This window comes from Pipra filicauda, unplaced genomic scaffold (assembly GCF_003945595.2).
Source record: "Pipra filicauda isolate LSUMZ 115617 unplaced genomic scaffold, ASM394559v2 scaffold115_size4368891_pilon, whole genome shotgun sequence".
In the NCBI taxonomy this organism is placed as follows: domain Eukaryota; kingdom Metazoa; phylum Chordata; class Aves; order Passeriformes; family Pipridae; genus Pipra; species Pipra filicauda.
The window spans coordinates 2,647,515-2,665,697 of record NW_024103607.1 but is presented as its reverse complement, the minus strand read 5'-3'; the positions used below and the strand labels follow the sequence as shown (position 1 = coordinate 2,665,697).

Below are 18,183 nucleotides of genomic sequence, written 5' to 3'. Positions count from 1 at the left end.
CGCCTGCGCCGGGCCGGGGACGGGGCCAGGACCGGGGCCGAGCCCGCACCGCCGGGCCGCCGCCGCCGCCGTCCCGCGCAGCATGGCCCGCACAGCGCCCGGCCGCGGTTCGGGAGCAGGCGCGGGGCCGTAACACAACCGCGCCTCCTGCGCGGGACCGCCGGGAGAGCACGGGAGGCACCGCCAAGGCGCAGGAAGGGGCGGCGCCTGCGGGCGGGGCCGGGCCGGGCCGGGCGCCAGCGCCGCTCGCTGCGCTCTGGGGCGAGCCCGTGGTGGGTGCGCGGCTTGGGTTCTGCTGAAAAGGACTGTGGAGCCTTGGTGGGTGACAATTTGACCGTGAGCCGGCAGGGTGCCCTTGCGGCCAAGAGGGCCCATGGTATCCCGGGCGTGCATCGGTAAGACTGTGGCCAGCAGATCAAGGGAGGTGATCCTGCCCCTCTACTCAGCCCTAGTGAGGCTACATCTGGAGTGCTGTGTCCAGTTCTGGGCTCCTCAGTACAAGAAAGACAAGGAGCTACTCTCCAGCGGAGAGCACAAAGATGAGGAGGGGTCTGGAGCATCTTTCATGTGAGGAGAGACTGTGAGAGCTGGGCCTGTTTAGTCTAGAGAAGACTGAGAGGGGACCTCATTACTAAATAACTTAAAGGTGGGTGCCAGGAGGATGCTGCCAGGCTCTTTTTGGTGGTGCCCGGAGAACAGGACAAGGAGCGATAAACTAAAACACAAGAAGTTTCACCTCAACATGAGGCAGAACTTCTTTACATTGAGGGTGGCAGAGTGCTGGAACAGGCTTCCCAGGGAGGTTATGGAGTCTCCCTCTCTGGAGACACTCCAAACCCACGTGGACACGTTCCTGTGTCACCTGGTCTAGGTGACCCTGTGTTGGCAGGGAGGTTGGACCAGATGATCTCCAGGGGTCCCTTCCAACCCTAACAATTCTGTGATTATGTGAATCTATTTTGCGCTGCCTTTCAGGTCAGGGAATGGCTGGCAGCCAGTTAGCTCCTGAAAGAAAAACATGGTGTGACACTCCCAAGCTGGACTTTATTAAATCAGTCTCAGAAAACACTTCTGCACCCCCCTGACTCCCACGTATCTGTATAAAGTCCTACCTCACCTGAACATTTTCAAAAATTACATGAAGTACTGCTGGGTACTTGGTGAGGTACCCTGGGCTTTAGCCAGCTGACTGTCAAGGTCAGCTTTCATTTCTGGTGTCACAACAAGGTAAGGGTGAATGTTTTCTGATGATACTTCTCTCATCTCATTGTGGATTTTTTTTTTCTTTCTTTCAGAGCATACCAAGAAAACAGCTTAACTGGATGCAGAACCTTGATCCACTTCGGACACTGTAAGCTACTTAACTAGAGTAAATAACAGAGTAATGGAACACACTTAAGGATACTGAAAATCTTTTTTCAACTAACACCTTGTTTTCAGAAGAAACTATGAGCAGGTACTAAGGAAACACGTCAGAACTCTACAAACATATATAATATGGTCACAAAGATGATCAGACGGATGGAGCACCTCTCCTTAAAGATAGGCTGAGAGCCTGTTCAGCCTGGAGAAGAGAAGGCTCCAGGGAGACCTTACAGCAGCCTTCCAGTACCTAATGAGGGCTTATAAAAAAGGGGGAGAGCGACTTTTTATATGGGCACACAGTGATAGGACACAGGAGGAACAGTTTTGAAGTAAGAGACATTTAGATTAGATGTTAGGAAGAAACTCTTTACTCATAGGGTAGGGAAGTAATGGAACAGGTTGCTCAGAAAAGCTGTGGATGTTCCACCCCTTGAAGTATTCGAGGCCAGGTTGGATGGGGCTCTGAGCAACCTGGTCTGGTGGAAGGTGTTCCTGTCCGTGTCAGACAGGTTGGAACTGGATGATCTTTAAGGTCCCTTCCAATCCAAACCATTCTATGATTCTGTGAATATTTTCCTGGATATTTTTCCAGCTTCTGACCAGATGACATTCTCAGCTGAATGCCTTAGGGGTTTTTTGGCCCCCCTTCCCCTTAGTTTTTGTACCCTCCCCCGATAGATTGCTGTACCATTAATTTCCCTGGTCTCTGTGAACCCACATCAACTCCAGCCTTTGAAAAGGGGTACTGCAAGTCTACTGCCATTTTTAGGAAGCATCCACTTGGCATGTGTTGAAGTTAGGGTCTGTGAGCTCCAGTTGCAGCCACCCTTGCTCTTGTATGAGGAGAGTGAACTGTCAGTGCCAGCACGTATTGTCTATCCCACTCCAAACTGTCGTTTTCCACACAAGCCTCCAAGCAGGCTGTTCACAGAAGAGCTTTTCAGGTCTCCCAGACCACTGTGTTACCTTGTTGACCTTTGGGAGGAAGGTAATACTGAACAATCACAGCCTTTCTTGACTGGATGCTGCAGGTCTGCCTGTGGTGAGCTGCCTCACAGAAGTCCTTGTATTGTTTCCTCTTCTATCTACCAGGGACAGATTTGATACATTTTTCTCATATGTAATAGGAACATTTAAAATTTGTCATTTAACAACCTTAATTTTTTGATCAAATAGGAAACCTAATTTATAGGCTTGCTAATTTGAGACTATTTAGGATGAAACTGAAGACACCATCCAATAACCTTTGTAAATGTTTGCTTTATATATTTCTCAGGAAACTTCACAAGCCAATTATTTCAGTTTCCATAGTGAGCTGGTTTTGATGTCTTTGCTGTTCCACACACATCTAGTTAAGAGTTGTCATTAATTCTGTTCTCTTCTTTGTTCTGTATGGTTCCAAGCACTTTGACAGAGTCCAAGTCAATGCTAAGTAACAACGGACATTTTTTAGCCTTAATTCCAGGTTTAGCTATCATGGATGAAACTGCCAACAGATCAGAAGAATGCAGGAGCTTTTTCTTTCCCAGCGCTTTCAGAAGGCTTAGTGTCTGTGCTACCCAGACTGGCTTTTAGCTTTTAGTCCAGAAACCACTATGTTGTGCTATAAAACATTATTTTCTGATGGTGGGAAAGACCACAATAATTAAATGCCTGAAATAAACAGCTAACATCATTCACACTTGAGATTTGTTTTAATGTAGTAGAATATATTCTGTGGAACAGTGGAGAGTATTCTTCAAGCACTGAAGTACCAAAAGAAAGTAATTTCAAATAAAAGCAAAACTAATCCCAGTAGATTGGAACCATAAATTATTCATTTTAAAAATACCAGCATTCTCAGAAAAAATTGGTCTGTGGCTGTAAGCACACCTCCACTTATGCCAGCTATACCAATACCCTTATTCCTGGCCTAGGACATGAGCAATGAGACAACAGTCACCAGAGAGGCAAAATAGCAGCAAAGGATTTTATGCCTCCATCAGGAGACCTCTGCATCCACCTGGAGTAGAAGATGCCTTTAGAGGTTGCCAGCAGTTGGAGCCAGGGTGCACCCAGTCAATGCCAGGCCTGGGCCTGCTGTACTCCTGTTACTTCTGTGTTTTCTGAACAGCCAGTAGGAAATGGGATTTGCAGAGCAGTACATCTCTAAGTCACAATCCCACTGGGGCACGTCTGTCTGAGCTTCAGGTAAACTGTTGTTTCAAGGGGACGCACATGTATGTAATACTGTCAAGTCGTCTTACGTTTTTCTTAGGAGCCGTTAAGGCTAAAACTTCCTTTTAAATAAAAACTGAAACTCTAAGGTAAAGGGGTGACTCCTGAACACCTTAGAATGGGTCTATATGTTTTCTGCCCCTTTATCTGCATGTGCAAAAAGGCAATGTTTCCCTTTCATCCTTATCAAAAGGGAAAAAATCTGTTAGCAGCACAGCTGTGTGTGCTGTCCACCAGCAGCACACATGGCAACACATCTGTGGCCGGCAGGGAGGATCTCGGGGGATTTTGGCTCACCTGGCTCCTCTATTTTCCAGTTCACAGTTGCAGGACTACCTACAAGATTTGTCCCCAGAGGTAAGATCAGTGGGCAAATCCCAGAGCATGTTTTGTATCATACATGAATAAAGCTAAAAATTATTCTTCCTTTCCATTTATTATTAGGATACACGTGCTTTGTAAGGTTTTACAGTTTTCCCTCTATTGCTAAAGATGCTGTATTTTTCTTCTAAAAAATTAAACCATACTAGCTTAGAATTGTCGACAGAGGAAAAAGGCTGCATTTGCTGTGTTATCAAAGAGCATGTTACCACTATCTGTGGCCCTTCTTGTCAGGTTCTAGTTCAGGAACCTGGCAAGGAAGCTGACCCTGAGAAAATAAGGTAGGGAAAGATTATAAAGACAAAATACAAACCAAAAGCAAAGACGGTCTAAATCTACTGCAGTGGATTGAATTTCTCTTGGGGCTCTGTAGCAGTCTATAATAATACACACATTTTGACTTACCTTTTGCAGTCCTTTTAGTCATACAAAATCTAGGCGCATATTGGTTTGCTTCAGAATCTTGATTTTTAAAAGCGGAATAAAAATTGTCTCAAGCTTATTACCAAAAGCTTGGCTCAGAAATATTGTAAATGTTGAGTGGCCATTCCACCAAATATTCACAAAGTAAAGAGCATGTTGTATATACGAGAAATTATTTTGAGATACCTATTTCAAAAGGGTGATTCTGGGGAAATGGAATAAGACTGCAAAAGAAATTTCACTAGTGGACATAAAGAACCAAATAAACTTTCCTGTTCTTACCAAAAGCATAATAGTTTTTAGCACCATCTACTACTGTTCAGACAACCTACTCATCAACTGCTCTGACAAACACTGCCTGTTTTTCATCACGCAGAAAGTGTTTGGGTCCTGCACCACAGTTGACAGAAACAAGCCTGAGGACTGGTATGAATTCAGTCAGGGTTCAGATTGGTGTCTTTGTCAGTGGTTTCCAACTGTTGAGGTATAGATCTCTTGAACTCTCTAGAGAATGTGGAGACCATGGAATATGCTGCCCTTGATCTGTGTTGACTCTGCTGACACTCTGGGAACACTCAGATGTACTTCTGTCTTGGCCTTCTACTGCAGCGCACACTTACTAGGTCCAGTCAGAATTTTTTGCTCACCTTTAATGCCAGATTAATGCTGTTTAAGCTCACTAGAGCTTTGGAGATGCACCAGTGTAGCAGGTGCAAGAAAGAGATGGCAGTAAGCAGAAAACAGGTGTGAAAAGAGGCAGTGAGTGCAACTGTCTTGGGGAAGGCAGAGGAGGAGATGTGCTGTAGCCAGCGACATCCTTAAGTGGGATTTGGCTGATTAAAAAAAAAGAAGTTTAGAATGGCAGACCTACGTTAGGTAGGTGTTTGGGAAGTTCACAAAGTTCTTGAGCCTTTACTGGGAAGCAGAAAAAGGAGAAACTCAACCAGATTCGTTTTCTATATTTTTGAATACATTAATTTCAGATCATTTGCTGACACAAACAGGTATTTCTGACCCAACTATCCACTGCACAGCCAATGCATATTGCATGTGTGAACCATGACTTCTCTGCTGGTCTCATACTTGCAAACCTCAGCTCTGCTCACCTTGTATGTTAACTGTTTGCAGTTTGTTTCAAAACCTTCAACCACAAGCAAAATGAATAGACTTGTAAAATTCTATAAGGTAAGCATTATATCCAGGTAAGCATGAATTTAGCCTCAAAGAATAAACAGACAAACAAGCAAGAGAAAAAACCTCCAACTGTATGTAACTATAGAAGAGGGATTAAGCCATTAAATGGTGTGGAAATTAATTAGCCAGAGTAACTCATCTGATTCATCCGTACCTATAAAGTATAATGACAAACGATCAGAAGACGCTATCTTTTTTACTAAACAGAGACACATCCATAATGATTACACAGTATTTCATATAGCAATATTCAGCTAAGGCAGAGAAGGAAAAAGGAGGCAGACAAAATTCCTTGTATTAGCTATCCTGTTATATGCAGTATCTGCATATTTGTGGAACATGTTCAGAGGTTTGGGATCCTCATATGAAGTATTCTGAACTTTACTCTGATGAGCTGGAATAACAACTGGAACAACTGTAATTACTAAAATATATGCTATATGAAGTATATAATATTTTATATATACACATATATAGTATGTGCACAGTAGTTGCATGAGTTGTTGATCTGGTTATAGGTTCCCTTGATTGCACTTGCTGTGAGTTTAGATATCTAGTAAGGTAACAGCTTCAAGAAACTTTTGAAAACCCTAGAGATTCAGGTTCCTAAATAGGATTTTTTATAAACAGAGCAAAGGGACTTGGGAGCAAGAGGAGGAGAATTAGATACTTTTATCCTCTAGTGAAGTATAGGAAATAGGAAGAAAATGAAGCCCACGAGTCCCTTCTTTGACACATGACAATGACTTCTACTTGTGAGTTCTTCACCAGGGTAAGAAATGGGCTCCTGACGTGAAAAAAAAAAGTTCTGAAACTCCATTCAAAATCTCCCATCTCTCACCTACTGTAGTTCAGAGGCAAGAGGCCAATATAAAAAGAAAGCAGAGGAAGAGGAGGAAAAGCGGAGATGGGCAATGGGCATCAACTCCACACCTTCCTATACCAACTGTACAAAACACTGAGCATCTTCAAAAGGGGACCTTCAAAACAGATACCAAATGCATTTACAGGTGAGCTCAGTCCCATGCTTTCCTGAGGACTTGTGTAAAGTCTGATGGTGGTTTTCTCTGTCACTCTTCTATTGACATATGAGAAGTTAACAGAGGATGATCTAGTAGATGGCACTTTCAAGAGGCAGATGATACCAAGCTCTGTATCCTCAGTGCATCCAATTTATCAGCACCTTTGAGATTACTGAAGCTTAGCAGGCTGCAGCCACACTTCAAAGTTTCCCTTCCTAATTTTGTCTATAAGGAGGAGGGATAGAATTTCCTGTTTACTAAATTAGCAGGTACTTTTACGAACTGATTTCTTATTTGTATGTGTAATTATTACTGTGTGTCTAGAATGATGATTACCTTTTTTTGCAAAAATTACTCTTTTTAAGAGTCATCTGAATTCTTTTCAGATGTCTTGCCTCTACTGAGTCATAATTATTGGCTTGGGTTCTCACACAAGCTAGGGGACTGTTAACTACCTTTACTTGCTGACAGTGGCTCAGCTTCTTCAAGGCACTGGGGAAAAAGGCTCTAACTACCAAGGTGATGCCAACAACCAGGAACAGGTGTTCCCGGGCCAGTGTTGCCATCAGACAATTCCCTTTCTATGCCACCACACACAGGTCCACAAGCAGTGGCTTGGAGTGCTGCCTAGATGCTGTAGTGCTCACTGTAAGTTAAAAAACTAAGATCTTGTGTATGTGAGGTTTACATCAGCAACTCATTTTTTTACAGCAACCCATGGTAACAAAAAAGGAGAGGAAGAAAAACTGGGAGAACTTACAAATATCTTCAGCAAACAAGCAACTGCCCTCTGACACCTGCCCGAAGAAGTGGGTCGGGGTCGGTTCAAAACGGGCTTAGTCTGTGGTACCGTCTCCACTCCTCAGAATTATTCCGGTGCCCGGCTCCCACTGGAGGGTGGGAGGTATCACTAAAGGGCTGCCTGTTCTTCCCTGAAAACCCAACTTTGCGCTTTCAGGCACCGATTTGATGACGGCAGCAAAAACACTTCAATGGGGCTGAGGCGGGGGGGTCCCCACAGACAGGCCGCCGCTCCCTTCACTCCCTGCAACAAGCAGAGGAACGGCGGTGCCTCACCGAACAGCGACTGCACCAGCAAGTCTGGGCGCTCAGAAATGATGAGTCAGTCTCCCCTAAATTAGGGGATTGCCGGTGACGTCTGCTAAAAAAAACAAGAGCCAGAAAGCGCGCGTTACTTTGCTCCGCCGGAGCCGGGGTAGGGCTTTCCAGTCCCGCCTTCCCCAGTCCCGGCGGAACTGGGTGCCTGCGGGCTCCGGGACATGGCAGCGACTGCAGGACACAAAGGCACTGCTGACCGACAGCGGGGTCCCTCCACACGACCGGCTCGCCCTGGCGCGGAAAATGCGGGCGGTACGAGTCTGTACCCGGTGCCCTTTCTCCTCCTCCTCCCCCCTCTCCTCGGCGGGGCTCGCAGGCCTCTACGCCGGGCAGCCATGTGGGGCGGGGGCGCTCTGCCCCCAAGCCCGTCCACAGCACACCCCCCCGCCGTGTCCCGCCGTGTCCCGCCCCTCTCCGCCCGCTGCTGCGCGGGACAAGGGGCGGCGGGACGAGCTCTCCCGCTCTCCGGGCCTCCAGCCCACCCTCCCTCGCACAAGCGCAGTCGCTTGGGGGCCGCTGGGAAATGTGGTCCCGCCAGCCCGTAACGGCTCCATTTTCTCCCCGCCACTGCGGAAGCGCGCGTGCGCGGCCCCGCCCGTCACCGCGGGCGTCACCGCCCCCTCGGCCGCGGCCGCGGTATCCCGGGCAGCGCTGTCACAGCTGCGCGTGCCCGCCCGCCCGCCCGCGATTGGTCGAGGGGGCCGCGGGGCGGGACGCGAGGGGCGCTGTGATTGGCTGTGGCGGCTGTCAGGGTGAAGGCTGCGGGTGCCCGCTGAGCAGGGAGGGAGGGAGCGCTCCCCGTCTCCCCTCCGCGTCCGGCGCCGCGGCGGGCACAGCCCTGCCCGCAGCACGGGGGGGCGTCGCAGCGGTCTCAGTGTCCCTTTCTCCTAGGAAAGCCCTTGGAGCCGCTCCTTCCCGGGGCGAGCTGGCAGAAGGCAGGAGAGACTCTTCCAAAGTCCCGGTGCCCTACCGCAAAAGCATCCACCTGCCCCCACTACCCGCCCCAGCCTCCCCGCGGGCCGCTCTCCCCGCAGCCTCCGCACAACTTCACCAGAGCCTCCGCCTTCCCCGGGGCTTCCTCCTCCTCACGCCCACGCCGGCCCTGAGCCGCCCGCCCCCTGGCTCAGACCGCATCCCCGCCGCCTTCCCTCCCTTCCTCCCCAAACGTGAGTAAGGGGAGGCGGGCCGATGGATATGCGGAGGTTCCGGGCGGGGGAAGGGAGCGGGTGTGCGCGGTGAGTGTGTGTGTCTGAGTGAGTGTGTGTGTACACAGCGCTGGGAGGGCAGCGCATGCGCCCTGCCTGGCGGGGCCGAATGTTTCCCAAGTGTTTGAAACTGGTATTTGGATTTTCCACGTTGGATCTAGCGCGGCGTATGGGAGCGAGGAGGCTGCGTTGATATCGGCGGGGAGCGGCGGCGGCGGCGGCGGTGAGGAGAGAGCGGGGAAGGGGGGAGCGGAGGAGAAGCGGAGCAGAGCGGCGCTGGCGCAGGCAGAGGGGCTGCCGCTGCCTCTGACAGACACTTTGCAGAGCACATTTTGTTTCCAGATTGTTTCGGAGGAGCTGGTTTAAGCCCCCCTCCTTTCTCCTCCTCCTCCTCCCCCCCTCCCCTCCCCACACACACACACACACAAATCCCTCTGATTGTTCCTACCACCTCCTTCGTGAATTACCCACAACGACAGCCATTCAATCAGCTGCTGCTGGCTGTAGGGGACTAGCGGAGGGTGTGTGTGTATATCTCTCCCCCTGTGTTTCACACAAGAGGAGTCAGATGTAGCTTCCCTCGGTTTTTTTGGGGGGAGCTACCGAGAGAGGTGGGCAGGGAGTGAGCCCTTCATCGGGATTACCGTCTTTGAAGGGAGCAGCACTTGCTCTCACACAGAGAGAGGTGTGGGGAAGGATTTTTTTTTTCTTTGCCGGATGAAAATGTTGAGTCCTGCAAACGGAGACCAGCTTCACCTAGTGAACTATGTGGAGGATTATCTGGACTCCATCGAGTCTATGCCCTTCGATCTGCAGAGAAATGTCTCCTTGATGAGGGAAATTGACGCCAAATATCAAGGTAAGTGCTTTCTATATGTATGTGTGTGTGTGCGTTCGTGTGTGTGGTATGGGGCTCGGGGGGGGGAGGGTGTCTTTGCCTTTCTTTTCTTCAGAGCTGAGCCTCGGCTCCTTTTGCCCCTCTGCACCCCACAGGGATGGTAGTTTTATTTTTGGGAGGTGAAAGGAGGGAGAAAGCCGGGAGGAAAGATCCGAGGAGAGAGAGGGGCTGATCTGCAGCGTTAGCTCTTGTCATGGGGCGGAACAAAAGGTCTCCGGCTTCTCTTATTAAGCAAGGACTCTGCTTTTCTGTGTAAATTGCTGGCCAAGAAGGCGGGGGCAGGGAAGTGGGGTGTGCGGTGCACAAAGGGGGGCCGTCCTTGGCCATGGGGCTGAGGTGGAAGGATTTCGGGGTACGGAAGAAAGTGCTGGGTGGACAGAGAGGGAGAGATTACAGCACAACATTTAGGAATGTACAGTATTCATTATGGCTGTAGTAGGGGAGAGAGGCAGCTAGTGAGGGAGGGAGGGAAGGAGGGAGGGAGAAGAGGAGAGGAGGGTTAGGCGAGAGTGGGGGGCAGGGTGTGCTTTCTTCGCTCCCTCCTCGGTGGGTTTCGTTTCACCCGGTGAAACAGCCCCGCTCCGGGGGGCGGGGGGCCGGGGGGGCAGGACCCGGCGTGTGCGGTGTGAGTGTATGGGGGAGTACGGTCGCGTTTACGGCTGGGCTGAAGCGCCCCCTCCCCTGCCCCTGCTCGGGGCACGCCGTCCCCGTCCCCACGGGCGGAGGAAAGGAAGGGGAGGCCGGTCTGCGGGACTCGGGGCAGCTTTGTCACTTGCTCGCTGGCGTCCGCTCGGGAAGGGGGGAGGGGAGGGGGGCTTTATTCGGTGCCGCCGGCAGCGCTGACAGCCGGGGTGCCGGGCGGGGGGACCCCTTTTCCCTCCCCGCGTTCCCGTGCATGTGGCCTTAGGGGGCGGTGGGCAGCGAGCCCTGCCTGCTGGTTCCCCAGCAGCTCCTCGGGCAGCCCGCCAGGGGAGCCCGGCGGAAGGGTCCGAGGGAAACTTCCTCGGGAGCCCACAGGGGCCTGGCGGGGAGGAGAGGATAGGATAAGAAAGGGCAGGGCAGGCATATCCCCAGCCGCCACGTCCAGCGGGCACCTCCGCGCTGTGGTGGGGAAGCGACTGCCTTGCGCCTTTTATAGACGCCCCTCGTTAGCATATCGCGTTTCATCCCGCCCCCCAGCGGCGCTCATAGGGCGGGGCCCTCCCCATGGGCCGGCCGCGCGCCGCCTCCCCCCGCCTGTTGGCTCCCGGGCCGCCCGCCCCGCCCCTCGCCCCGCCCTCTCGTGACGTTTCGAGAAGCAACTTTTCGGTGGGGTTGATTTGAATATCTCGGCCCGCCCCGGCCCGTGCGCTCTGATTGGCTGGGGCCGCAGCGGGGGGCGGGCCCGCCGTGGCCACCCGGGCTGTGACTGACGTGTCCCCGGGAGAGCGGGGGAGGGCCGCTCCTCGCGACTCTCCTCGCTCCTCAGTGGCCGGCGGGGGCCGGCGCGAGTGCGCTCCGCTCGCCGCGATTGGCCGCCTCTCCGTGTCAATCATTGTTGTTGCTCCCGTTGGTTTCTTTGGGCTCCGGGTGGGGGCGCGTGGCGAAGGGGGCGGGGCCGCCCCGCCTCCCCCCCCTCAGCCCCTCCCGGTTCCGCCGCGGCCGCGGGGCCGCTACTGGTTTCCTGCCGGAGAACAATGGCGGCTCCGTCACCTCCGGGGCGGCCCCGGGGCGCCGGGCGGCGCCGCAGAGGGGCGGTCGGGGGCCGGGCCGTCGCCCGTGTCCCGCTCGCCATCGTCCCGCGGTGTCTCGGCCCCGGGGAGGCTGCGGAGCTGCGCTGGGAATAAAGCTCTGGCAGCGGTTCTACCTCCTCGTTTTGATGGCGTTTGTGGTGTCGGGCAGGTGGGTTCGCAGTGGCGCGGAACGCAGCGTTCTGCTCCCGCTGCTACAGCAGGGCACGGGAACGCGCTTCCCTGGAATTCCCGTGAACTCAGCCTGCCGTGAGCGGGCAGCCCCAGCCCCCCGAGCTGCACCACACAGCTGCACAGATGTGTCTTTTAGTGCTGCGCTGCTCGAGCAGCGCATTCTGGCGCCGGTGCTGAGCATCTCTTTGGCCTCGCGCACCCCGTCTCCACACCAGACGTGTCCTTGCCGGGGCCGCCCCGCAGGATCCCGGATCGCCGCATCCCACCGCCGCTCCTGCAGGACAGCGCTGCGCCGGGAGAGGGTGCGGTGCTGTAGTGTCTGTGCCGTACCAGAGATGAAGTTTTCCTAATGCCCAACTCCAAGCATAAATTACGTTATGCTATCGAGAAAGACTGTTCTCCGTGGAAGATACCCACCTACCAAATTCAGATGGGTTAAGCTGATGGCATCAGTCAAGTGCCAGCGCTTGAAGCATTAAACTTGTGCATTGCAGCCACTGAAAATTACTACCACTGCTTTTTTTAGTCTTCCTGAATGCTTAATCTGCTGTATTCAGCCACTGTTTCAGTGGCATCTTGGGGTTGACTTTTTTTTTTGTAGGTTTTTGTTGTTTTGTTTGGGAATCTTTTTTTTTTTAGTTAAGCAGGAAAAAAAGCAAATGCTTAAGATGGTTAATAATATATCAAAATACTGGTTTGGTCAGATAGACTATATTGCAGTACCAGCTGACAGGTCGTGCTTGATCAACATGTGAAGCACAGGCTGCAGCTCTAAAATCCAAAGTAAAGTTTATATAATATTTCCATATCTTCACTGAAAATTAGGATCACATGTGTTCAGAAACTCTGCCCAGGCAAGGCAAAACCTAAATCACAGGGTAACTGTCGGTTGCATATGTATCACATTCTCCTATTAAAAATAAATAAATAAAAAGTTTTAAAGAGTTTTGATAATGCTGTTTGCATGTATGAGAAATCCTTGTTTCTGTTAGAGGAATTGAGATCAGATTTTATATCTCAGTATATTTTGCTTCTCTAAGGCAGAACGTTCTGACCTGTGAGGAAGGGAAAATTCAGAAAAGGAATGAGATGCAGGAAAAACGTTCTACGTGTTTTTGAGGACTTAATATGGAAATGCCAAATGTCCTGTGTGCTTTAGTTGATTTGAGTATCATAACAAAATTCAAAAACATCTACCTAAAAATAGATTTCCTGAACCATTCTTGAAACTTTAAACACTTTTTGTGCACTGTTGTTTCTTATAGACTGTTGGAACAATCCTTGAGGTGCAATTCAGAATCTAACCTGTTTTCAGTGCCAGCATTTTAAATCGGAGGCTCTAGCTGCTCCAGTTGTTGCTTATTGTCTTTAATGTTATCTCCTAGCTTTTTTTATCTCCTTCACTGCAGTAAATATTTGATGAAGGTAATATTTCTGTGTTTTGAAAAATAAGCAACATGTATGTTACAGAAGGTATAGGGAGGAAATAATTAAACATCTTGGATATTGTAATCATAATTCTGTAATCGAGGGATTTACATGGCCTCACATTTTCAGCAGAAGTAGCTCAGCAGTATTGGATGAAACTTGCCATAGCTTAGGGTCCAGACCGTGTATTTGGTGCTTCTGCATCAGCTGTCAAGTAAACCAGAATCTGGCTTCTCCACTGATCTGTGCTTTCTTTCTCTCCCACTCTGTCATTCACTAAAAATGTTAATGTTGTTATATAGAAAATATCCATTAATTTCCTCTCTAATTTTGCAGTCAGTTTTGGAACTTTCAATGGTATGTGTATTTGTTTCGTTAGTTCTTTTTAATTACTGAAAATTTTAAAGGGAAGAATTATCAACATATAAAAATATATTTAGTCCCTTTTTTTGGCTAAATCAGCATTTACATTCTATTCCTGTGGGACCAACTAGAACAAAAGTAATCCACTGGAGTCATGAGCCACTTGTCAGATATCAGCTTCGGGGAATCTGTCTTTGATCAGCTTTGCACCTTACAAAAATATGTTGTTGTATGGAAGGAAAAATATGGAAAGGTTTTGTTTAGCTATTCTCCCTGTCAAAAATATTTATAGTTTTTATTTCTTCTTTTCAGAGATTCTGAAGGACCTGGACGACTACTATGAAAAATTTAAACGAGAGACAGATGCTGTGCAGAAGAGAAGAATGTTGCACTGCATACAGAGAGCCTTGATTCGGAGTCAGGAACTGGGGGATGAGAAGATCCAAATTGTCAGTCAGATGGTGGAGCTTGTTGAGAACAGAACGAGGCAAGTGGACAGCCACGTGGAACTGTTTGAGACTTGTCAAGAGACTAATGACACCACTGGAAACAGTGGGAAGGCCAGCCAAGATAAGTCAAAGAATGAGACAATCGCACAGGCTGAGAAGCCCAACAACAAGAGATCGAGGAGGCAAAGGAATAATGAGAATCGAGAAAATGCCTCAAACAATCATGATCATGATGACATCACCTCAGGAACACCAAAGGAGAAGAAAGCAAAAACGTCCAAGAAGAAGAAACGATCCAAGGCTAAAGCGGAGCGGGAAGCTTCTCCCCCTGACCTTCCTATTGACCCTAACGAGCCAACATACTGCTTGTGCAACCAAGTCTCCTATGGAGAAATGATAGGATGTGATAATGATGAGTGCCCTATTGAGTGGTTTCACTTTTCGTGCGTGGGACTCAATCATAAACCAAAGGGCAAATGGTACTGCCCCAAATGTAGAGGAGAAAACGAGAAAACTATGGACAAGGCATTGGAAAAGTCTAAAAAAGAAAGGGCATACAATAGGTAGTTTGTAGACTTTTCATAGTGAAGAAAAAAATCACCAAACCAGTGTATTTATTGTCAGTGTCACCTTTGTTGAGGTGAAAGGATTGTAAAATGTATATTTTTAAAGGAGGTTTAAAACTGAGGCATTCCTGTTACAGGGACGGCAATAAGCAATTTTGTTTTTCATTTGGTAAGCTGTAACAAGAATGTGGTCTGTGGACCAATGTATTCCAAAAGTAAAGTTATAAGAATATTTGGGTGTTTCTTAAAAGCTAAATTAATAATTTTCTGTATTTCTTTTTTTTTTTTTAGTGCTTGTAGCACTCTGCCCATTAAAATTTTGATGACAAATATCTCTGAAATGTAATTTTGTTTTCTTTAATAAAAAATGTTATTTACCTTTTGAGCAAAATTGTTAAATAGTTTAACCACCTGGTTGTATCTGAATAAAACTACAGTACATTACAAATGTTACTTCTTTTGGTGATAAGCAGTGCAAGAGCGAACAAAAGGAGGGTAAAATTTGGTTCCTGCTACAAAGTGTCAGTATAACAGTTCAATAGCAAATGTTTAAATAGGCTTAGAGGATTATTTTTTAAAACAAAAAGTTAATGGTTAAATTTTACACAACAAATATTTTATATGCTGGCCAGGTACCACAAAGGCCATTTTAAAATGATTGAATATGTTTTCTATTTAACCGGGAAGTGGTTTAGTAATGAGACATAACATAAATGAAGCTTTATACTGTCACAGATAGTGGTGTAGCAATCCTTAATTTGTTTAAGTTGTATAAATGTACATTTTAAGTGGAGTTGCACTTACTGTATTATATTTGGAAATGCAGCCAAATGCCATTGTGTAACCAATGTGCATTTTCCGCTGTATGTATGAAAATTGTACAGATGTGATATTATGAAATAAATGAAACGACTTTGACAGTTTGCTTCTTTAGCAATTATGTTTAATGATCATTCATATAGCTTGAAAAAAAAAATTGTCTTTAGCCTTAGCAGCTCCAGCAAGCTGCTGCTGGAAAGCCTGAAACTGTTGTAGTGGTAACCAAATTACAGTTCTGATAATGAATCTTCACAGAGCAAGGTTGTAGGAGAGCCAAAATAGCATTTAACTTTCCATCTGAATCTTGTCATTTTGGGCTTGCAGTCACTCCCAGACCCAGACATTTATCTGAAAATCAGTATTATAGAGCTGGTCTTGTTCAGTTGTTCTTATGCTTTTTCACTATGGATATAAATTACTCCATTTTTGTTATCAGCTGAAGGATCTTCTGTGTTTCAGCATTTTCAAAGTATTGTTGCAGCCATTCCAGGCCAGGCATTTTTATTCTTCATGGTCACCTCATACAAAAACATACTTGCTATGACCAAGGTGCAATGCCAGGTATCCAGGTCCTCTGCCACTTAGATGGATAGTGAAGCTTGGCCAGGTCTTTTCCTTCACCTCTGTGGCTTGGAGGGCTCGACATTCTGGCTGAGCAGATTTCATCTCCTTGTCCACCTGCAGGCCTTCACTCCAGGTGAGAAGTGAATGAGACCAGCAGTAAGAAGGCCATGGAAGCGGAGGTTGTGAAATCCATTGGGTCAGACAAAAGTCTTGTGTAAGAATACGGGAGGCTGGGGTTGGATTTTTTTGGAACACAGCCTTCTGTTTATAATTGTTTTGTTATTTGAACAGTGAAACCTTGAAATGAGTCCACTTTTCCCCCCAGTGTATTCCACCAGATCTTTCTGTTGGAAGTAGGGGTTTGGATCCAGTTGAAAACAAGACAGCTGGAGGGGCTCAGTGTTTTCTAATGATGTACTGAAAAGCCCCAAAACGCACTGCATCACCTTGCGTGGATATTGCCTGCCAAACAGATAAGCTCACAGTGACAAATAGAAATCTTGTTTTCCTTCTAAATAGGTGCACTAAGTGCTTGTGCATCTGCATTCATGTTTCCAGTCGCTACAGACTGTGTCATTACACTGAGCCATCAGACTGTGTTGTTATGCTGAGCCGTCTGTGCTCGGAGCAAGTGACCACTCCAGATCAGTCTCCTGCTCCCGAGGTGGTTCAGGGTTGGTGTGTAATTTTTCTACTCTCTTACCCTTCTATTTTCCTCTTCTGGAAAAGCCATTTTCCCTACACGCGTACTGATCTTTCCTGCTCCTCCCTCCCTCCCCTTGCTGTTGTGGCTGATGCCGACGTTTCTGGTCTTTTCTGCCTCAGCTGTTCTGTCGTCCTCCCACCAGCCTACATTGAGAACATCGATACTGAGCAGCAGGACTGTACTAGCGAAACCCCAGTGAAAGTTTGTGTAGGAACTAGTGCAGACACGGTTTCAAATCAAGCCTTTTTCACAAAATGTCTGCATTGATTCTGCAGGGCGTTTTGAGTGTGAAAAGCCAGAAGGAAACAACAAAGGTGCAAAGGAGGAGGGTGAGAAAGTTCAGCTGAAGATGGATCAGTAGATCCATATTTATACTGCCCCTAAATGAATATTTTTTCAGCTGCTGAAGGCTGGCTGTGGTCTCCCATATTTCAGCCTTTTGAGGAAGACCAGCTCCTGGTCTGCAAAGCAGCTTGGAGTTATGTCCCTTTCCACATTTTTTCCCAGACTTGTGTTACCTTCACAGCTCACCCTGTTACAGCCTGCAGTGCTGTTCTGCTCCCTTGATCCTGAGGGCTCACTGGACTGGCATGGAACCATTTGACAGGTCTGGTTTCAGTCGATGGGCACAATTAGCTACTTTAGTTGAATTTGAGGGACTCTGCTGTAGCACTAAGCTCTTTGTTGGTGGAAGTGGAACCATCTCATGTTATACTGACATACTGCCAAGTGATGTGGACTGTGCAAACTTTGTCCTGGCTTTGGTATCGTCTAAAATGCTGCCTTTACAAACTGTCTTGACAGATCCTCCTTTCTTAGTTATTTGCAGTGAATTTAATGGTCACAAGAAACTGTCATCCTTTGAGCCAATTTTCATTATTTCTGCATGATGGATCAGCTATTTTGCAAGCTTTCTTATATTGTCCAGCAGAGTGATGGTGCTGTGATTTGGAGAGATCATCTGCAGGTTTGAGAAAACATTTCACTCTCTTGATGACCCTTTCTCACTGAGACTACTAACAAAAGGCTTGAGTGAGAGGGAGACTTCTAGAGCTGAGCTAAGGCTTCTGACCTATTTCTCACAGGCTAGTAAGTGGCTATCAGGTGTGGTAGCATTAATGCAAGGTATAAAAGTCATTGGGTGTTTGCTGAGGAGGAAGTCACAGCAGCAGGAATCACAAACTTCTTAAACTTCTCAATGAAGTCATTTAGGCAGCTGTAATCACTGCTGTTCTGTGTGGTAGGTGTCACAGGCATGTCCATGTCGTGTTGCTGAACCCTTGAGCTGAAAGTCCTTCCAGCTACTGAAAGGCACCATTTCAACACTCAAATCAAGGGAGCTGACAGCAGACCTCACCCCTGAGTCCTCAGCAGCAGATTTGTTCTGCAGGGGGGCAGCTGGCAGTGCAGAGCTGGTGCTGGAGACACAAGCTGGGCGGTAAAAACCATCAGTGAGGGAGCCCTGTGGGTGCTATGGAGCTCCACTTGCAAAATGTTCCCAGCAGGATGGGGAGAGAGACCTACCAGAAGCCTGAACCAGCAGAGCAGAGCATCAGTTTC

The 18,183-nt window shown here is 48.2% G+C and overlaps 2 protein-coding genes and 1 long non-coding RNA gene across 5 annotated transcripts in view; 2 read left to right on the top strand and 1 right to left on the bottom strand.

Annotated features, from left to right (window-relative positions):
* Nucleotides 1-7,895, bottom strand: part of CARS2 (cysteinyl-tRNA synthetase 2, mitochondrial) — a 45,356-nt gene extending 37,461 nt beyond the window's left edge. The window contains exon 1 of one of the 2 annotated variants that reach the window (XM_039384704.1): nucleotides 7,363-7,895. The gene's annotated coding sequence lies outside the window, so the exon portion shown is untranslated. The remainder of the gene's footprint in view (nucleotides 1-7,362) is intronic. The other variant, XM_039384699.1, reaches the window with a different exon arrangement.
* Nucleotides 136-1,394, top strand: LOC120323907. The gene is made up of 2 exons (XR_005564829.1): nucleotides 136-272; nucleotides 1,296-1,394. It is a non-coding gene; the product is annotated as an uncharacterized LOC120323907 (long non-coding RNA).
* Nucleotides 7,896-8,504: 609 nt separating the features above from the next.
* ING1 (inhibitor of growth family member 1) lies at nucleotides 8,505-15,459 on the top strand. Of its 2 annotated transcripts, XM_027743451.2 has the most exons (3): nucleotides 8,505-8,887; nucleotides 9,088-9,785; nucleotides 13,832-15,459. In XM_027743451.2, the coding sequence occupies exons 2-3, from the start codon at nucleotides 9,644-9,646 to the stop codon at nucleotides 14,533-14,535; spliced, it is 846 nt and encodes a 281-aa protein (XP_027599252.1). In that variant the 5' UTR covers nucleotides 8,505-8,887; nucleotides 9,088-9,643; the 3' UTR covers nucleotides 14,536-15,459. The 2 variants fall into 2 exon arrangements, with proteins under 2 accessions (XP_027599252.1, XP_027599253.1); XM_027743452.2 differs by lacking the exons at nucleotides 8,505-8,887; nucleotides 9,088-9,785 and adding an exon at nucleotides 11,493-11,705.
* Nucleotides 15,460-18,183: the final 2,724 nt, after the last annotated feature.

Bases quoted from the DNA above. Each gene is read 5' to 3' on its own strand.
- ING1 (XM_027743451.2), top strand. From the start codon at position 9,644: ATGAAAATGTTGAGTCCTGCAAACGGAGACCAGCTTCACCTAGTGAAC. The intron at 9,786-13,831 runs GTAAGTGCTTTC...TCTTCTTTTCAG, and splicing joins AATTGACGCCAAATATCAAG to AGATTCTGAAGGACCTGGAC.